The sequence below is a fragment of the Lichenostomus cassidix genome, chromosome 1, assembly GCF_008360975.1.
Source record: "Lichenostomus cassidix isolate B80296 chromosome 1, HeHo_3.0, whole genome shotgun sequence".
Taxonomy (NCBI): Eukaryota; Metazoa; Chordata; class Aves; order Passeriformes; family Meliphagidae; genus Lichenostomus; species Lichenostomus cassidix.
Window position 1 is genome coordinate 84,916,193 of NC_139479.1, and position 20,216 is coordinate 84,936,408.

Below are 20,216 nucleotides of genomic sequence, written 5' to 3' on the forward strand. Positions count from 1 at the left end.
AACAGGAAAGGGGGGCTACAGTCTCCCTGTAAAACTTGTGGTCTTGTTCCAGGAGGAAGATGAGCTAAAGCCACTCAGATGGAGGCCAGTCCCAGCAGCCTCCCGAGGCTCAATCTTGGGAAGCTGAAGGTGGTCCGCCAGCACTTGCTGCAGAGGTATGAGCACCAGCCCTTCATCTCCTGCCTCGCTGGTTTCTACAGCTGCCGGTGGAAGAGGTACCAGCGCGAGAAGACCGAGCCTGGGAAATGCTGCTGCAGTGTGGTAAGTGAGCTCAAAATCAGCACTGACATGGATTTCTGCACTGGGGCAGGGCAGTCTGAGCAGGCAGGGGGTTGATGTCAGGGAATCCCAGCCCAATATCATTTGGATCACGCTGGGATCTGTTGGGCTGTTGGATTTTTCTGCAAGTCTTGATGAATTGTTGTGTTTCTTTGGCAAGCTCAGTTTGTCTGTGACGCCATACAGCTAATAATTGTGGACTTTGCACCAACCTCTCCTGGCCAGTGAAACATCTCAAAGCCATAGAATGAAATTAAAGAAGTAACATTAGGGTTGGGTGTGCAGTAAGAATTGCAAAGAAGGTTGCTGTACGGTGCAATTTCCTCTACTGTGGGGCAGTTAAAATCCTGTTCATTTGGGAAGTCATGAGGTTTTTTTCCCTGAAAACAAGTAGTGCAGAGTATGCTTTTGAGGACATTCTCCTGGCTACAAGGAACAGGAAGGGAATTCCTCTCCATATTTACTTCAGTTAGAATTCCAACACCAAGCTACATATTTTTAGGGACAGCCTAAAAGTATCTGCTATTTGATTTGATTGCTCTGGGCTGGCCATAGCTCTGACTGCTTGTCCTTCCTTTCCCTCTCCAGCGGGAATGCATGTTTTTCCCATTGCTTGTTGCAGCTTTCTGCGTTTCTCTGGTCTTTCTGTACACATGGGGTGAAGGTAAAAATGACTACAATGGCTTTGACTGGTAAGTACATCTTTTCCTCCTCTCCCACCGCTTGGGCAGATCACTGGAATGACTGGGAAGGGATGAGCACCCTCCAGAGCAGCTGTGCTGCAGCAGGGCACTTTAGTCATGATCCAAAGATCTGGCATCTTAAATTCTTGGTTACAGCATACAGATTGAATGTCCAGTGACTTCAGAAGTGCTGAGGCTCTGTCCTTTGCTTGGCTACAATTTTTAGGTCTAAGTGTGAATTTAGGAGAACAGGGAGAATCATCGTCACAAAAACTGAATGAAAGGGGCTAAATAACTCTTTCCTTCTCTGAGTCTTTCTTTTCCCCCTTCCCTCTCTTCCCCATTCCACCTGAAGAAATGTAGTAGCTGGAATCAGAGGCATTGCACCAGCTGTCTCACTGAATGAGAATTTCATGTTTCCAGACTGAAAAGTAAGAAATAAGTCAGGGACTTACATACATCTTTCCCGTCTGTAGTATAGGCAACAGTTATGCAAACCTGCCCCCTAAAATTAAATTAAAGCTGCTCAAATATTATGTGAAGGAAAGGTATAATAATGTGTATTAGCCTGATGGTTAATCCAATCAGGGATTTTGGGAAGGAGGCTCTTAATCACTTTTGCATGTTACAGCACAGGCTATTCGTCTGCCTGCCTTTGTTTTATTGCCTAGAATTTTTCAGAATTTCTAGGAACAGGGCTGTTGGTTCCCTCTAGTCCATGTGCTAATGAAAAACATTCTTACAATATTTTATCGGTTTATTTTTAGGTATAATTTTGGGAACCTGGGCTTCTGGTTTCTCTGGTCTCTTCTTATCCTGATTGTGGCTGCAGTCTTGTTTGCATACATCTCACTGTTGCTGGTAAGTAATGCTCCTTGTAAGCTGACCTTGAGTTGTAGTCCTGAAAGGTAAACCTAGTGATGGCTTTAATGTGTCAGACCAAAGCTCAGTCCAGTCCTTCATATGATCCTTAGACAGTGAATGCCTGGAGAAGATTTGGAACACAATGAGTGTTTGCAGTACTTTCTCCCCATATCCACCAGCAAGTGACCAGTTTCAGCTCAGGGCTCTTTGAGCTGTGGCTAGCACAGGTTTTCCCATGAGAAGTTTTCTTGTGTTTTGTAAATAAAGATAAAGTTTGGATGTTTTTGGAACAGTGTCCCAGAACTTGGACAGTGCAGGCCTGGCCAATCAGGCCTGGGGGAAGGCTTCTGACTGACCAATCTGGGTGACTTTTGAGAGCTCTATATATGTGATGAAATCAAAACAATAAAGATCATTCCTTCTTGCCACTGAGAACCGATGCATTCATTACTCTGCTAGCTGCTCAACAGCGACATTGAGCCAGATGTCGTTTCTGTGATTTCTTTCAATTATTTCCCTCTGATAAATGTGTACAATTCCTCCTTGAGCCCAAGGAAAGCTGAGCCAGCAGTGGCTGGATTTAGATTTAGGGGGAGCTAAAAATTGTTGCTTTGGCAGCAGGGAAATATAGGGCTCTGAGTCATGGAGCAGTGGTTATACGTCATCATAGCTGAGTTATTCTTCTAATCCTGGATAAAAAGGTTTATTAGAGGAAGGAAAACAGAACTTTATCACTTGACTTACTCTGCTTTGTTGGAGGATTTTCTCTAGGTAGAGGCCATAACTGTGGTCACAAAACTCTGCTGAGGTTATACTGAAAGAGGTTCCTGAAATCTTCGCTTTTCCAAATTCTGCAAAATTTTCTCTAGAGTTCTAATCTGATGTCTGCTTTAGTTATGGAAAATATACCAACCCCAATCTTTTCCTAAGATTTCTGTTTACTTATCCTTTTCCTCTGTTCTTTCCCTCATAAGAAAGCTCTCAAATAAAGACAGATTTGCACCTCTGTTTCCACCTTCTGCATCCAGAATTTTAGGCCAATAATTCACTTTAACTCCAGGCACTGGACTCCACATCAGTCTCATGCCTGCTCCGACTTTCATTTTGAAATACCAGCTGCTGAAGGTGAAGTTATGGCTTTGTCTCACCTATGTGACCAAGACAACCAGCTTTTATCATCTATTCCTGCTGTTCTTACCCATTCCCTGATGTGTCATCAAGCAGTCAGTCTGTAAACTGCTCCTGACAGGGAATCTCTTTTGGCTTTGTCCATTCAGTACCTAACACAATTGGTTTCTGGCGTCCTTTTTTCCCTGATGAAGTACAAATAAATAGTACTTCTATTGTAGCGCTAGCAGTAAAACCCCAAAGTGATAAATAGGACAGATGCTTGGTCATGCCCACAGCAATGAAGAGCATCAGAAGAGATGTGGACTGACTGAACTCTGAATGGCACAAACAGCAATAATTAATTACAAGGATTTTGTAACACCATGATGGCTCTTGGGCTGGTAGACTGTTATTCAGCAAAGCCTACCTGGTTTTCCCATGGAGTGGAGTGGAGTTTGGTGGTTACAATGCTACTTGGGGCAACTCAGAGCTTTGGCAGAGATGCCCATATGACATGGATACATCTGAGATGGTGCCTCTGCAGGCTGTAGATCTGGAGTCAACCTCAGGATCAGACTAACTCACCATAGCCCATGCTAGAAACTGTCTTTATAGGATTTTCTGGGCTTAAGGAGCCTGAAGACCCCTGGGCTGATATGTCAGGTCGGTCATGTTCTGTCTGGATCCAGACATCAGCCAGTGTCCAAGCAGTGGACTTTCTTCGAGTATTTTCAGCTATTTTTCAGCATGAATGTGATGACTGCAAGCTATCAGGGTAGGTGATGGGCAGAGTAAAGCCAGAAAGGAAAATGGGAGATATGAGGTGCAATTGGTATCCTACATGGTTTGGTTCAGTCCTGGTCTCCCTCTTTATTATGTAGCTACATCCTGCTCTTCCTCTCAAGCCTCTCAGTTCTGTCTAACAAGGCTACCCACATTTGCCTTCCTCAGAAGAGTGAGCATGGATAAACCTGGAAGAATGCGAATAGTCTGGATGGTATCAGACAGCAGGAGAAACATTTCAGAGGTTCCTCTGCTCTGGGAACAGCCCCTGAAGTGAAAGTCCATTTACTCCTTGCTTTAATGAAGCTGTTAAGTGACCCAACCAAAGCTGTTGGGTATTTCTGAGGACACTGGATTGCATCACCATGTCACCATGTCCTGTGTGGCAAGACTGCTGCATGCATCTGTGCTGAACAGTGCATGCTGGGGGCATGAGGCTGCTACCTGGATGGGATTAGATCTTGAGGGAAAGGAGAGCAAGGAAAGTTATCATTGCCACCACTTATGCACCCTGTATCTCAAAACATGAAGTGCATTGTAACAGCTGTGGATGGGCAATGCTCATCCCAGCAGGACTCTTTCAGAGAAGAACTCTACCAGGAATCCACCCTTCTACCAGTGTTTGCAGAGCTTCCCTTTCACTGAAGGCTTTGATGGACCACCCAGCAAAACACTTGGAGCCTCACGGGCTAGTAAGTGTAACTCAGCCCTTGCCCATCTAAATAAATCTATCAGTGTGGTTACTGTATGATAGATGGGTTGCTCTAATACATTTCAGACAACTGATGGCCAAATAGGTTTCTGTCATGATGAATTATATCCCAAGTTCTGGTTGAACAGTGTTGGATGGAGACCATCTCTACATGTTGCAGGAAGGACTGGAGACCTTCACCTAGGTGATGTTTTCTCATGGTGTTTTGCATGAACAGCCCATCACACCAGAAAACTGAGCACCCTGATACCCTGGTTAGAGCAGAAAGATTTTATATCAACCAGTGGCTGGTCTGGTTTACTTGTGAACCCTCTTTCTTAATGATGGCACCCAACTGGAACCTGCAAGCCTGCTTCCCTGACCTTATTGTGAGCGGCTGAAGCATACAGTCTTCTGCCCACCAGCCACAGGTGGCTGAAGAAAATGCTGTGGAAGAAAGCACTAGCTGTCTAGACAAAGATGCTTTCCGTCCACACACATCGTTGTAATTTTTTCAATCAATTTCAATTAATTCAATTGTTCATTCACTCCCCAAGACAATTTTCTCATCCCCATTAGGGCTAAAAGGTTAAGCTGAGGGGTCTAGTTACAGAACTGTTCATGCTCAGTAGAGAAGAAAAATATTTTCTTGTTTAGTCTTTCAAATCCCAACAGATAATATTTGCCTCTCTGCAGTTCAACCATGTTTGTTCTAAGGGCTGTGAGGAGGTGACTTGTAGCTGTACCAAGTAAAGAGGTTCAGATGTGTTGTGGCCTCTTCATTCATAGGCTGAGAGAACTCAAAATAGTACATTGACACTGAAATCCAAAATGTGACCTCAACACTCCATCCCTAAGAACCTGGGGTAGCAGACAAGTTCCTAGTTACTGCATTTTTTCCAGAAAGTGAATGTAAGGACCTGAATTCAGCTGTTGTGAACTTCTAAGTGAGAGATGCTTCAGGTGAGCTGAGTGTCCAAGTGCCCACAGTTACTTGTCATGTACAGGGTGCAGGATTCCATTAAAGGAAGCCAACATGCCAAGAAGCATTTGTATTCACTGCTGAGCTTATCATAGAATCATGGAATGGTTTGTGTTGGAAGGGACCTTCAAGATCATCTTGTTCCAACCCCCTGTCATGGACAGGAACATCTAACACTAGACCATGTTGCTCCATCCAGCCTGGCCTTATATCTTGCTTCAAATCAGCACGATCCTGGAAAGAGCATGTGTTTGTAGATGGATAAGAAACTACATTAATTTGTAGTTGTGTTCCAGCACAAAAGACCCTCTTCCCCCAGATCTGTCTATCTATATGTCTTGTTTTCATGCAATCCCACTATGCTGCAGTCTGAAGGCACTTGCATCATAAATGATCCTCCTCAGTGGAGCACTGATGTCCACTAACAGATACTTTTCTCTCAGCCCTGATACCTGGTGACACAGCTCCTGAAATTATCCTTTACTGTGGTTTGGAAGTTTCTCCAGGCATTTAGACTTCTGAGCATAGACCTGTGCATTTTCACAGCAACAAAGCGCTTCTTCTGGTGAAATTCATCTCCAGACTCACTGGTTGCTTAGGTGTGCAACTATGTGAAGAAACTCTGCATGAGAACTGTGGACTGACTTGCCTCATCCTTGGCTTCTTGGTATTCAAGGCATCTCAGGTTGTCCTCTGTCCTGGCTGGGGTTTGCAGCATGCCTCACAAGAATCCTCCCCAGGGGCTTCAATTTGCCATCAGGTGGAAGGACCATGCCAGCCACCAAAAACTGGAGTAATTTAATCTCCAAGACACTTTTCTCTGGGCTGAGATGTGCCTGTCTCTTGCATTCCGTGTGGTTAATGTGGAAGAATTGCCTTTTTTTGCTGTCTGCTCTGTACTTTTGTGCTGCTCTGAGGCATTTTTTATTCCCTGGCTTCTTTCCCATTGTTGATGTGCTTCTAATCACAACAAATGCATAGAAAATAGTCAAGGTTAGTGCTGTATTGGTTTATACAATGATAATTGACCCTGGCCATCATTCCTCTTTCAGAGTCTCTCCTCACAGAGAAAAGTCATTGAAAGTCAATATCCCAAAGTGCCCAATTATCTGTTAGCTAGGAAAGTATTTGATCCTGAAGGGCATTCTTGACATGTGCTTGGCCATTTCTGAAGCATTTTTACTGTAGCAATAAACTTTTTTTCTCCATACCCTTGTCCTGCAAGCATTGACATTGTGCAGAAAGACCTACTGTAAAGTAACTTCCCAACGCAAAAATAATTCCAGAAGTGCCTCACTGGACACACATCACCACCTTCCACCAGGATGCATGTAATCTCTTCTTGATTTCCCAGGTCCTTGCGATGTGTTTGCTTTCAGAAGGTCAGCAGCTGTACCTGCACTGGAGTCACAAGGTGGGGAGAGTCAGGGCATTCTGGTAACTCTAATCTATGCTTTAAATTTATTGAGTCTCTAGTGTTTCTTTGCACAGAAAACCTTTTAGACTACGGGAGAGAAGGAAGAGAGGGAAGAGGTTAATCTTATGAGATTTAGATACCCATAAAAATGAAATCTCCACCTGAGCTGATCACTCAAACTCCCTTAGCACTCAGTGGAGGGAAATGAGTCCTCTGAGGATGCAATTCATCCAGCTGGTCATAGGCATCTAAATTAAGATGAGATGAATCACACTCAAAAAAAAGAACTTTTTTTTCCCCACTGACTCTAAAAGGTGCCTGCAGTGACTCATTCAGGTGAAGATGTCTATATTTGACACATCTCCATATGGGAACATGAAGTCAAAAGCAAAGTTTTCATGAGAAAGCACTCAATGATTTTCTAGAGCAGACCCCAACAACACTGAAAAAGTGTCTGCTCTCTCTGCAGAAGAGAAAAATGGCTTTTTCAAGGTGTCCTGGTGCTGTATGCCTTTTGGTCTTTGTATGGTTCCCTGGGAATGTTCAAGGTCAGACTGAGCAATCTGATCTAGTGTGTGGCATCCCTGCCCATGGCAGGGGGGCTGGAACTAGATGGTCTTTAAAGTCCCTTTCAACCCAAACTGTTCTATAATTCTTAATTCTGTTCTATGGTTTGGGAAATGCCACTTGGAGTTTTGAAGACACAGAAACAAATTGTCAGGGACTTGTTGATGTGAAATTATGTATTAGAATAATCTTTCATAAGTAATTTTTGAGGCTGTGTGGGGCATTTAAAAATGCTCCTCTAGCCATGCAGTTTAGGGTAGGATGCAATGTAATTGCAAAGGCTGCAGTGGGAGGGAATAGCTGAATATGCAGATGCTTGATCCTGTTTTTCTTCATTTAAGTAATGGAAACTGAGTGATCTTTACTATTGAAAAATGGGTTCCAGAAGAACCAGAAAGTTGTAGAACAATTTGTAAAAAACCAAAAAACCCAAACCAAACAAAAAAAAACCCCAAACAAACCAACCCACCAAAAAAACCCCAAACCAAACCAACTTAAAAAAAAAAAAGAACAAAAAAAAAGAGGCATTCTTGGGTGCAAGAGATAAGGGATAGAGGTTGTTCCATAGAAGATCCCCTGAAAAATAGGTAGGCCCTTGGTGCAATTGCTACTTGCCTTTAATTGTCAGCAGATAGGTGACATAGCAAGAAGAGCTTGCTATCACTACAGTGTTGGTACCAAACTGAAAAAGAAGCTGAAGAACTGGCTGATACCTCCTCACCTTTTTGGTTAAAAAGTGAACTCTCATCTCTTAATTGTGGGAGGGTTTGCTATTGCTGAAGCCTGTTACAAAGCAGCTCATAAAACAAGAAAGTTGTGTTGTTATCCCTTTTGAGTGGAATTTGTCACTTCTGAGTTTAAAAGTGATGAATTCCATCTGCAGGTTAGGGATTTAATGTAAGCTGATTAGCTAGGCTCCATCTATGTCAACAGAGAGAGAGAAGCATATTCCATCATAATGCAAGCAGGAATGGATCACCTCTGAAATTCCTTTCTCCAGTGATTACAGAGAGAGTCCTGAGAGCTCACTTAGTTGAGTATCCAACTCTTGAAATCAGTCCTGCCATACTGATAGCATTGTGGATTTGGTTTTAGTCCCATTGGATCTCTCTGTCTCTGAACTGACATAGTCAATCTCATGCATCCTAAACAATTTATCAAGCTGCTTAAATTAGCCTGTTACCCAGATGGATGGCATATCCTATGCAGAAATGATAAGGTGATTTATGTCTTCTTTTCGTCCCCAGATTGGTACTTGTCTTGTCCTGGGCTTCTCTCTTGCATGCCTCTTTGCTTTAGCTATACTCTGGCGAGATCACCAGAAAACTGTCCGCTTGTCATTCCAGGTAAGAAGGGTTAGGAGGTCTATTTGAAAGAGCAACTTGTTGATAGAAGTATTTTGTGACAACTGGCAGAAGATCTTCTGTATGGTGGGTGTTTTTCACATGGTTTTTGTTCACAGGCTGTATTCTGAGTAAACTTTTATTATGACTTAACATTTCCTGTTGGGGAAAAGGAAGCCAAGGCCCAAGGCTGAGTTTCAAGCTATGTGAAAGTTACTGCCCTTTTTTCCCCCTCCCCAAAAATGTAGGTGTACTGCTGAATTTCAGCTGTCCAGGGCAGGTAAATCAGACCCCTTAGGTTGGTAGGTTTGCTGGAGCAAGGACTTTCTCCCTCATCCCTCATCCCAATCTGCAGGTATAGCACAATTTCAGTCTTTTGTGACTCAGAAGAGCTTAATCTCCTGAGGGCAGGAGAGCACTGAGTTTTTGGGGAGCAGGTGGAGAATGCTGGTGTCAGGTGAGACAAAATGCTGGATGCAGGAGGTCAGCATTCATGGTTGCTGGCCTCCTCAACTCTCACTAGATCTGAAGGTGGAGATGAGCTGTCTGGTGCTGTTTAGTGTCTGAGCATCCAGGTCCCCATTTGTATTGCGAAGGAACAAGTAAGGAGCCTTTGACTACACAGCTGCTTTTCAGGATCCAAACCACTCTATAATTCCATGATTCTACGCTATTGGGTCTATTACCTCTCCCCCATGTGGCTTAGTGCTTGTGAAGGCTGTGAGAGCAATGCAAATGGACTGGAAGAGGAATTGAAGATGTGATTGTAGAGTGTGGTTAATTGCACATTCCTGGTCTACAGTTTGCTGACCATGGGGTTATGCACTGGCAAAGGTAATGAGAAACCATCAGCTTCTCCTCCCTCTGACAGACACCAGGGGATGTGGATGAGGAGAAGGAGACACAAGAGCCTTTGGGTTCCCCACAGTTGCTGTTTATTTCAGGTGTCCATGCCCTTTTGAGATGGCCTCCCATTGCTGTTCCCAAAGGACATGGATCTTGTAGATACTGTGTCATGTCCATTAGCCCTGCAGATCTATCTCAGGTATTCTGAACATCTCAGATGGCACCTCTGCCTGCACAGCTGAATCTTGCCTCTGGTTGAGAGATGCTGGTATCGAGTGTCCAGGGCAGAGAGTATCACCTGCAGTAACACCTGCCAGTGACTGCTGCTTTCTGTAACCCTTCCAGCTTAGAGAATCCAGCAGCAGCACTAAGCAGCAGGAAAGGCTTGCATCTGGATAGCTGGGGTTTATTCACCTCAATAACTGTCAGTTCTAGCTGGAATATTAGCCACAGGACTCTGATGAGCATGAGAAGATGATGGACTGGTTTCAAATTCTCAGATTTGCCTAGTTTTAGGAAAAAAGTGTCAGACCAACAACCATTCAGAGTCTGTATTTCTGCTTGGTTTCCAACGCTTATTCATGCATTCATGGTAAGCATAGAAGTGATTCCTGTCTTATGATCTTCTTGTTTAATCTTTAGGATTGAAGAAATCAAATCTATTGACTATATCTGTCCAGCAATATTATCTAATATATCTGCTTCTCTTATACCACAATAATTAGTTTCACACCACAGCTAGTAAATACCACATTTTATCACTCAGGTTTATTGACATTAGTTTAATGATTTAACTGCAGTGTGGTGTGGAGATAGCTATTGCCTGGATGGGATTGGATTGGTTTTTATTGGGTTAAACAGGAAGATGCTCACAGATTATGGCATATCAGTAGTGGCAATCATGTCTTCATGGAGGAGGGTAATTGTGTCCCTTCAGCTGACTTTAGGAGAAAGTAAAGAAGTGAGGAGCACACCTCAGGCTGGGGCACACTCCTCCCTGGCCTGGCCAGGGGCACACGTCTCTCCTCTGAGTCCTGAGGTGGTTGGTGGATCCAGCACAGGTGAGGGAGAGTGGTTAATTGCTGGTATCTGCAGCAGGATACCCTCCAGGTGTAAGGACTGAAGCTCTGATGGGGATTGTTTCCATCTGTCTCCACAGTTCGTTCTTTGACTAAAATCCCTTTTCCTCCTTGCCAGGTCACAGCTCCTTTTCTCCACATAGGGGCAATTGCCATCATGGTCCTTCTGTCCTGGCCTGTGGCTCTTCATGCCATCAGAGCAGATAAGAAAGGTATGGCAGCTCTGGTTCCTGCTCCCCATATGACAAAATATCTATATGAGCGTGGGAAAAGAGGCATGCAGGAGCCCTTTCTTCCCACACCTGCACTCCAGCTGGAGGAGACTTTTAAATTCTGCATATCTCAGGGAAATTAGTGGGACTGGGGCTTGGGCTGTGCACTGTCTTGTCCCAGTGTGTTACTGGTTGGCATGATCCTTTGCACTGTTTTGCCCTATGCTGAGGCAGTGATCTGCCTTGAGATGGAGGAGACTAGAAGAAGCACTCACATTCTTAGTCATGAGTGAAAATTTGTCTAGCCCTCTGCCGGAGAAAGCTGCCAGTGGCACTCCCTTGGCTGATTTTTGCTTGCTGTATAGAGAAGGGATCTCCAGTCCAGTCAAACCACTTCAGACTAGTGTATCTCAGAAGAAGCCAGCTGAGATAGGGAAAAGAGCTTTTTGATCAGTTCCTAGTGTTATCTCATGAGAAGTTCCTGCCCACCTCTAGAAAGTAAGATGAAATGTTGTAAGGACAAAGCCAGATGCCAGGAACAACTGTGGAAAAGCCTGACTGGGGGTGGCTGCTTTTCTCTGATTGTCTCTCCCTATAGCCAAAATTATCTACCTGAAACTCATCTTAAGATATTGGTTTGCAATAAAAATCACAGACAGAACGGACTGATGAAAACTTTTTTTCCTGTCCAAGACTTTTCTTATTGAACTACAGCTGGGAAGGTTGAGGAAGAATATGCAGGGACCCTAGACATTACATACCCCATGCCTGAGGTACTCCTGCCTTAGCCCATCATCATCTTAAGTTTAAGCCCAAATTCCTTCAGAGCCACTGGCACAACGTGCAGAAGGGTGGTGGTTCCCGTTCAAGAAGGAGGTGTTGGTGCATAGGTGCTCCTTTCTCCGAACTGGTTTGGTCCCTGAGGTGAAGGACCCCTGGGGCTCTTGGGCAATGTGTCAACAGACTCCAGAGAAGACTGTAGGGAATGACTTGGCAAGTTTCTGGGGTGCAATGTCCATGCTCTCAGGGTCTGTAGGATTCTCTAGGTCACACACAGAAGGTCATTAACAACAATCTGAATGAACCAGGGAAGCATTAACAGTACAGAGATGTAACATAGTTGAAGGAGAGAGGTTCCTACTCTTCTTCATTGTGAATAAAACTTCAAAATGGTGCTTTTTCTTATCTGAGTAAGAAAAAATTAGCATCCTTCTATTGAGGACTGTTTTTCTACAGATGGAGGAGATTTCATTGCACCATGTCTAAAGAAAAAGAAATAAAGGCCATGTCTCACTGTAAGGCACAGTGAGATGTCATTATAGCATAAAACCTGCAGTCCTGACTTAGCCTGCATCCTTGCTTTGACCATTTTGTTTTCCTGGGTTGCATTGTTTGGAGAGAAAGTGAAAATTAGGGGAAGAAGGGATAGAAAAAGGAATGAGACAAAACCCAAAAGCTACTTAGCTAGAGGACTGTATTAAAAGTTAAGTGGCAAGGCAAACTCATACATTACATGGATTAACTCTAGCCTTCCTCCTTCAAATTCTTTCAGTTATTCAGATGATAATTGTTGGTCCATACCTGGCTATCCTTCTCTTTCTTTTCTTGATCCCTCTGGGGATGTACTCTCCTTGCATCAGAGAGAAGGGAACACTTGGACCAAAGCCAGCCCTCATTGGACACCGTGGAGCACCAATGGTAGGTCTGAAGAAGTTATTTTATGTCATTTCTTCATCCTGTGTCTTGCTACTTTCATTATAATCTTCTGGGTTTTTTTTTTTGGTTTTTTTTCCCTCCATGAAATCTGTGGAGGGTGGGAGACGTTTCTGGTCATTGGGGCTGCATGACAAAGGCATCACTGCATGAGTTTGCTTACAAGAAAAACACTGTTCCTGAGGGACAAGACCAGGTTGGAAGGGGTCCTGAGTAACCTGAACTAGTGAAAGGTGTCTCTTCCCATGACAGGGAGATTGGAACAGGGTGATCTTCAAAGTCCCTTCCAACCCAAACCATTCTATGATTCTGTTACTCTTCTACAAGATGGGTTTGGCTAAAGTGGAAGAAAATAAACAGTAGACTTAAAAAATTTAATTATGCTCCCTTAATAAAAACCAGAGATGTTACAAAGAGGCAGAAAGTATTTACAGAGTCCTCCAGAATGTGTTTGAAAATTACCTACTCGTGCTTTTTTATCCAGGTGGCACCAGAAAACACTGAGATGTCATTTCTGAAGACAATTGAGTATGGTGGGGATGGTCTTGAAACAGATGTTGCCATTAGGTGAGGACAAAACATTGCATCTCAAAATATACACTGCTTCTTCTAAGAGCTGTTTTTGGAGACATGCAGCTCCAGGCAGTTAGGTTTTACTGATGGCTGGAACAGGGTCCCTCAGTTGTCCTGTGATGACAGGGCCTGTAGGGCATGGTTGTTCTCAGGCAAGTCAATAAGCTGCAGCTATTGATTTAACAATCGTTATTTCTACAGTGTATTTTAAATGGCTGGCAGAGCATAAAGACAAGTCCCTACTCTAGTCTGAATTCCAGGTCACAGTGAGGGTCATCTCAGGTCTACAAACCAACAGAAAATTGTGTTCAGATTTGTGACAGCATTGCCCTAATTATTAGATCTTTGATTGCCTTTGTTTGGTGAACCCATTGCCATGAATTGCTAACATTCTGTGCAGGATGAGCAGTTCCAAGCAGTGAATGAGAAAAAACACTAACACTTAGATGTTCTACTAAACTAGACCTTTCTATAAGAGAAAATTTTGTGTTTCCATCACTGTCTATTCAGAATTCAGTCTTCTGAAAACCACAGAGCCACTTTGATGTCGGCAAAAAGATATTTCAGCCATAGTCACTATCCATTTTTGGGGGAGTTGGCAAGAAAAACTGTTGGCAAGAAAACCTCCTTCGCGTTGCCCCTAGGTAAACTGAGGCACAGACAAGCATGACTTGTCTGACATCTCCTAGAAGTATTTAAGTTGGAAATAACCTGGTGTCTTGAGCCTCAGCATTCCTCCATATTCCTCTTTGCCCTGATGGAGGCTGTACTGCTGCACTCATGGTGGCCCACATGTTCTTCTGACCTGGAATGAGTTTGCTCATGCTGGGAATGAACCTGCACCCCAGGTGACCTGAACTCTTGCTCTCTGACAGCTATGATGGAGTTCCTTTCCTCATGCATGACGACACCTTGAGAAGAACAACTAACATCCAAGAGGTCTACCCTAATGACATTGATAAAGATGCTGCATTTTTCTCCTGGGATGCCCTGCAGAAATTGAATGCTGGAACATGGTTCCTTAAGGTAAGTGTCATAAACAGCTAGAAGTATTCAAGGTCAGATTGGATTGGACTCTAGGCAACATGATCCACTTGGACATGTCCCTGTTCATTGCAGGGAGGGTTGAACAAAATGAGCTTTAAAGGTCTCTTCCAATCCAAACTTTTCTATGATTTCATGACTATCACCAACTGGATGTAGAAGAGACACCAGCTGCCTATTATTTAACAGCATCAGTGTTAGAGGAGGAAGTGCTAGTTGAGCTAAAACAAGTCAGTGTAAATCCTTCAGTCTGGGTCTCTTTTCTTTGACCAGTTTGCCTTCAGGCTGAGCAGACCTGTAACAATTGGCTGGTGGGTGTTCTTGTGTCACCTTACCATGGCAGCAGCAGAGCTCATGGGCTGGGGGAAGAAGACAAGAGCCACTTGTGCAATGTGCTGTTCATAATATTCAGAGCTAACAAGGTGGGGCAGAGAAGCACAGCAGAGCTAGCTGTGAACTATGCAATTTAGATCCCAGAAGCAGTGTTCTTACAGCCTGGGTTAACTTCCCCCATTTCTCATGTAGAAGAAATAAGCAAAGTAAAATATCCCCACCTGTTGAGGACTGACATCAAACCTTTTCCTTCTTAGAGGTACAGCTGACTCCCAGAGCAAACTGTCTGATTGATTGATTGATTTTTTTTTTTTAATATCTGTTTATTTCTAGAACAAGCCATTTGTAGGGATGGGCTCACTGTCAAAGGCAGATCAAAAGCAGGCAATGAATCAGTCCATTTACAAGCTAAGTAGCTTTTTGCGCCTCGCAGACAGTCACAATAAACTTGTGATATTTGATCTCTACCACCCTCCAGAGAAACATCCCTACAGGAACTCGTGGATCCGCATAATCCTGGACTGCATCCTCAACGAGTCAAAGATTAAACGCCATCTGGTAGGGTGGCCTCACTATACATCCCTTTTTTTTGCTCTCCTAATTGGGACTTTGGGGTCATACGCTGCATGATTTCACCTGCAGAAAATTGGCCCCTTGTATTTCACATGATTTAAAAGGCATCTTTTGGAGTATATTCCTACTATTAGTTCCTCAGAAGGTACACAATGGTGTAGCCCTTCAGCAGCACAGGAAAAAAGGCAGTGTATATACCAGGTGATGCCTTAGCCCCTAAACAGCACCCTTTCATAATTGTAATAATTGTCAGTCTATTTCCTGCTACCCATGCTTGTTTTATATATTGCATAAAAATTCCTGGCTTAAATGAAAATAAACTGTAAGTCTTCATTGCCTTCCTCCCCCTGGCAATGGAGGAATGCTAAACTTATAGGAATCAGGTTATGTACCCATTGTTGTCTGGGGAGTTATGCTGATCTGTACCTGCTGAAGATCTTTTCTTCCATGCTGGAAGAATGGTAGAACAGAATATTTTCAGTTGCCTTTTCCATAAACCAAAGCTGTCTTTTCATTCATTTTGAACACTGCATCTTTTGTTTATGTGTGGAACATACTCACTGATTTCCAGTTGATAAGCAAGGAACAGCGGATACTTCTTGATAAAAGTGACTTGCAAATTTTAACCCTGCATCGGAATGTTCTTTGATCATTGGGAGAAACCTCATTTGACAGGCTGGGTTAAAGCCCCTCAAGATGTTATCTTTACTGGCTTTGTATGAACAGTGTGGCATATTACAGGCATGAATTATTCTGCTGAGAATTCACTGGTTCCTCTTGTTTCCTGCAGGTCCTGTGGCTGCATAACAGTGTGAGGTCCTATGTTCAAGCTGTCGCTCCTGGGTTTCAGCACATTATAGGCAGAAAGGAACCAATAGAAAAACTATTAAAGCGCAATATTGTCAAACTCAATCTGGTCTACACTGACATGTCCAGTGAAGATATCCGGTAGGTTTCAGCCCCAGGTTCAGTCTTTGGGGTGCATCTGGACTATGTTTGCCTCATGCATGAGGCAATGTCTCCCTCCAGTGACCAGTTCCAGAGACTATAATATTTTCAGATTAAGTAGCCCTCCCTGATCTATTTTAGGGGTGACAGACTGCACTGCTGTTGACTAAGAGGTGGCTCATATAATTAAACCCTGCTGTCCTCAATTCCATATTGACCAGCATCTTTGGATCTTCTGGTAGAATAATACAGGTGTATCCTGATGTCTTGTGTTTCTGTTCATGCCATCCTCAGTCCCACCAATACCAAATAATGGAGAATGAACAACTATTTAACCTCCCATGGCTTTTCCACAAATATCAGTGTGAGTGCAAAATGCTGTGGTGAGAGACTATCATCCTTTTGTAGCTGGTGTTTTGGAGACATAATTTCTTGTTTCTGTTACTGCCAGTACTCTGTTGCATGTGACACACTGAAAATATAATTTCTATGATGGAAGGCTCCACATTCATTGCAGGAGTTTCTAAAATGCTACTCTCACATGAGAAAATCACCCAACAAACCACCAAAACCCTCCCAGCTTTACCTGTCTGGCTGTCCTTTCGTAAATAGGATTTTTTGCTCTTTCCAATGCACAAAACCATTGAAATCTAGGTGAAGAAGAAAGGAAAAACTTTAATCCTTTGGATGAGAGTAATGTTCATGTTTTCTAAATTACTATTTTCACAGGATGTCAAATCATACAATCACAGAATCACAGAATGGTTTGGATTGTAAGGGACTTTCAGCACCATCTAGTTCCAATCCCCCTGCCAAGGGCAGAGAAGCTTCCACTAGACCAGATTACTCAGAGCCCCATAGCCTGGCCTTGAACACCTACAGGGGTAGGGAGTCCATAACCTCTCTGGGCAACCTGTACCAGTGTCTCAACCACCCTCACAGTGATGAATTTTTTCCTAATGTCTGATCTAAACCTTCTCTCCTCCAGTTTAAGGCCATTCCCCCTTGCCTTGTCACTCAGTGCCGTTGTAAAAAGTCCTGCTCCAACTCTCTTGTAGCCCCTCTCATTACTGGAAGGGGCTCTGAGGTCTCCTCAGAGCCTTCTTTTCTCTGGGCTGAAAGGCTATAAAAAATCATAGATCCATTTTGGTAAACCTTGCATAGATCCTAGGTAGATTTATAAATGCTGATACTGATGTTACATTACTTTACCATTACATGAAGAATGAACTTAATTCATACTAAATTTCAATAGCTTTTAATAACTTGAGAAATGATGAGTTGATGGAGCAACCATAACAAATTTGGGTGGCCAGCTTTGAGATTAGCTCAACTGGTCAGAGCATGGTGCTCTAACCAACACCAGCATTGTGGGTCCAATCCCCATTTGAGCCATTAACTGAAGAGTTGGACTCTGTAGCCTTCTGGGCCTTCAACTCAGGCCATTCTGTGATTCTGTGGTGGTTTTGAATGCACTGTGGGAGATTATAGAATAACATGAATGGTTAAGATTTGAAAGATCTCTTAAGATCATCAAGGCCAACCATTATCCCAGCACTCCCAAACCCCACATTAAACCATGTCCCCAAGTGCCACATCCAATGTTTTAAATGTCTCTTGTGATGATGATTTCAGCACTACCCTGGGCAGCCCATTCCAAGGCTTGATAACCATTTCCATTAGGAAATTTTTCCTAATATCCAATCTAAACCTTCCCTGGTGAAGCTTAAGGCCATTTCTTTTTGTTCTATTGCTTGTTACTTGAAAGAAGTGACCACTCCCCACCTGGCTACAGCCTCCTTTACAAACACATCATTACATTGATTCATATGGCAGAAGGATTAGAAAGGTTTTGGCAGAAGGATTAGAAAGGTTTTGACCTTTTGAGCATTTAAACTGAATTTGTTTCCAGCTGTTCAGCTATTCTGTATTTATCAATTGTTAATGATTAACTATTGGCTGGTTGGCTTTCCTTTATGTTCCTTATCTAGGTCCTAAAGTAAGCACTTCCTACAGAAGATTACAACCATTTCCCATGATCTTCCCGAATCTCCTTGAGTAAGCCCGAATGAAGTACTAATCTCCTTGCTCAATGAAGGTTGTTGCCTTTTGGTCTTTTAAAGGAAATATGCCGAGGCAAACATCACCACCAACTACTATGTGGTCAATGAGCCATGGCTCTATTCCCTGGCATGGTGCTCTGGGGCACATTCTGTGACCACCAATGCTGTCCACTTGCTGAAGGATCTCAATCAGCCACTCTTCCTCATGGTAAGTGAAAGTCTTCTCTGTCTCAGGGTGGGAAATAGGGTTGGGATGTTCATGATTACCTTTGGAGACTATGGACCAGTTCACACATGGAAAAAGCAGCCTTTAAGAATCCTTTGCATGAGAACGACTTGAGTTGAAAACTGACTTATTTGGAACCTCTAAGCCACTGCAGGTATTACCATACCCTTCTCTTTTCTCCTGGCTCAGGAAGAAGCACCCTACTTGTTAGGATTTGCACCTTAGGCCTTGAAATGAGGGAAAAGAAATCATATTGACACTTGTGCAGGAAGAAGGGAAGGGCCTTTGAGGGCACAAGCTTATGCATGAGGATTTCCGTTTCTAAGCTTTTGAAGCACCTTACTCATGTGAGAAGTTTCTCATTTCCCAGAGCATCCCACTGCCCTCATCAAACTTGGTCTTATTCCATAAGTCCAAGGGAAACAACCACAGAAATAACCCTTCCTTCTGGGAGGAATTTCCACATAATTTCTTTATTTGTTATTCTGCCTTGGACAACCTGTAGGACCAAGAATCACTTGGGGCATTGGTCCCACCAGAGTCTCTTTAAGGACTTTAAACAGTTGGCTTCACTCACTTGAAGTAGATTTTACAATGCTTCCCTCCAGAGAACTGCAGTGTTTGAGTCCATTCTAAACATGGGTGGAGGTCGAATCTAAGGATGAATCTTCAGATGCTCTTAGACTCAAGCAGGAGCCACCCCAGGCTCTCTGTGGTATTCATAAAGGGCAGTTTTGCCAGAGAAAATGAGATGCCTCCAGTTGATGTTATTGTTGGCGTGAAGCAGAGAAGTGCAAAGCATGCATGTACCAATAAGAGGTCTCTGTGGCACTCACTGTGACATGGTAAAATCTTGGCTACAACAGACCTGCTTTTATGAAGGAGAATGATTTGGCACCAACACCCAGTGGTGAGTGGCCCCTTTGAAATGCCACCAAATGCTTTAAACACCCAAGGGATGTTACTGGAGATGCAAACCAGGCAGCTGCACAATATCTTCCTGATATTCAATCAGGAAGAAAGAGCTTGAGTAACTTTTTTTGCAAATCCTGTGGTCCTTGGTGGTGGACACAACCTCTGTTCTCTTCCAGACTCCAAAGCAGTACAACACCATGTGGATCCTGACAGATCTGACCTCTGCATTCCTCATCGCACTCATCTTTGCTCTGCACTGGTAACTACCAAGTTGATAATGGCCACACTAACCTGATTTTTTGCTCCAGTTAGAGGGAAGGAGGGATGTTTTCAGGTGACCTGAAGGGTTAAAACTACACTTGAGAACATTAGCTTTCCCTTCTGGAAATGGAAGAAAGCCCTGAAAGTCCCTCAAAACCTCTGTTACTCCTCCTTGCTCTCATTTTCCCTTCCCATTTTGGCAGCTCAAGCATTGTCTACCCTCAGGATTCAGTGGAGAACTGGTGGATTTATAGTAGCAACATAAACCAATAATCGAAGCTGATGGGCCAAGAAATGAACTAGTTTTTCTGTTATTACTATTTGACAATGTTTCATTGGACTGATTTGTTAGGAAAGCTCTCAATGTTAATATTTGAGCATCCCATGTCTCTCTGTTTGCACATGCCAGAGCCCCACAAGAAATCCATCCTCCCACACAAAAATGCCTGACTGTGTCAGAGACACCACATTTTGTTTCCTTTCACTCTGTCAAAGATTATTGGGAAATCTGGGGTTCGTGGAACAGGCTCACCCCAGCTGGCTGTGTTGGGCTGCTGGATGTTCTGCCCTGCCACAATTGTATGAGGAACGTGCCTATGCTCTCATTCCAGGATGTGCTGGGCTCAGCTCTTCAGCTAGCTGGCTGTGGTTGGGTGGGAGGATCAGAGCAGCCAGCCCAGGGGAGTTTTTTTTTGCAGGGTGCTGGCAGTA

The 20,216-nt window shown here is 43.5% G+C and overlaps 1 protein-coding gene across 8 annotated transcripts in view; it reads left to right on the plus strand.

Moving 5' to 3' along the window:
- The window catches only part of GDPD4 (glycerophosphodiester phosphodiesterase domain containing 4), a 37,206-nt gene that overhangs the window by 14,946 nt on the left and 2,044 nt on the right, over window positions 1–20,216 (plus strand). For all 8 annotated transcript variants that reach the window (XM_085066790.1, XM_085066754.1, XM_085066763.1 and 5 more), the window contains 13 exons: window positions 53–261; window positions 868–971; window positions 1,730–1,823; window positions 6,747–6,806; window positions 8,624–8,722; window positions 10,763–10,856; window positions 12,409–12,554; window positions 13,054–13,136; window positions 14,018–14,168; window positions 14,853–15,077; window positions 15,883–16,040; window positions 18,164–18,311; window positions 19,421–19,503. In XM_085066790.1, coding sequence (XP_084922916.1) covers window positions 79–261; window positions 868–971; window positions 1,730–1,823; window positions 6,747–6,806; window positions 8,624–8,722; window positions 10,763–10,856; window positions 12,409–12,554; window positions 13,054–13,136; window positions 14,018–14,168; window positions 14,853–15,077; window positions 15,883–16,040; window positions 18,164–18,311; window positions 19,421–19,503 — 1,628 coding nt within the window. In that variant the 5' untranslated portion in view covers window positions 53–78. The remainder of the gene's footprint in view (window positions 1–52; window positions 262–867; window positions 972–1,729; window positions 1,824–6,746; window positions 6,807–8,623; window positions 8,723–10,762; window positions 10,857–12,408; window positions 12,555–13,053; window positions 13,137–14,017; window positions 14,169–14,852; window positions 15,078–15,882; window positions 16,041–18,163; window positions 18,312–19,420; window positions 19,504–20,216) is intronic.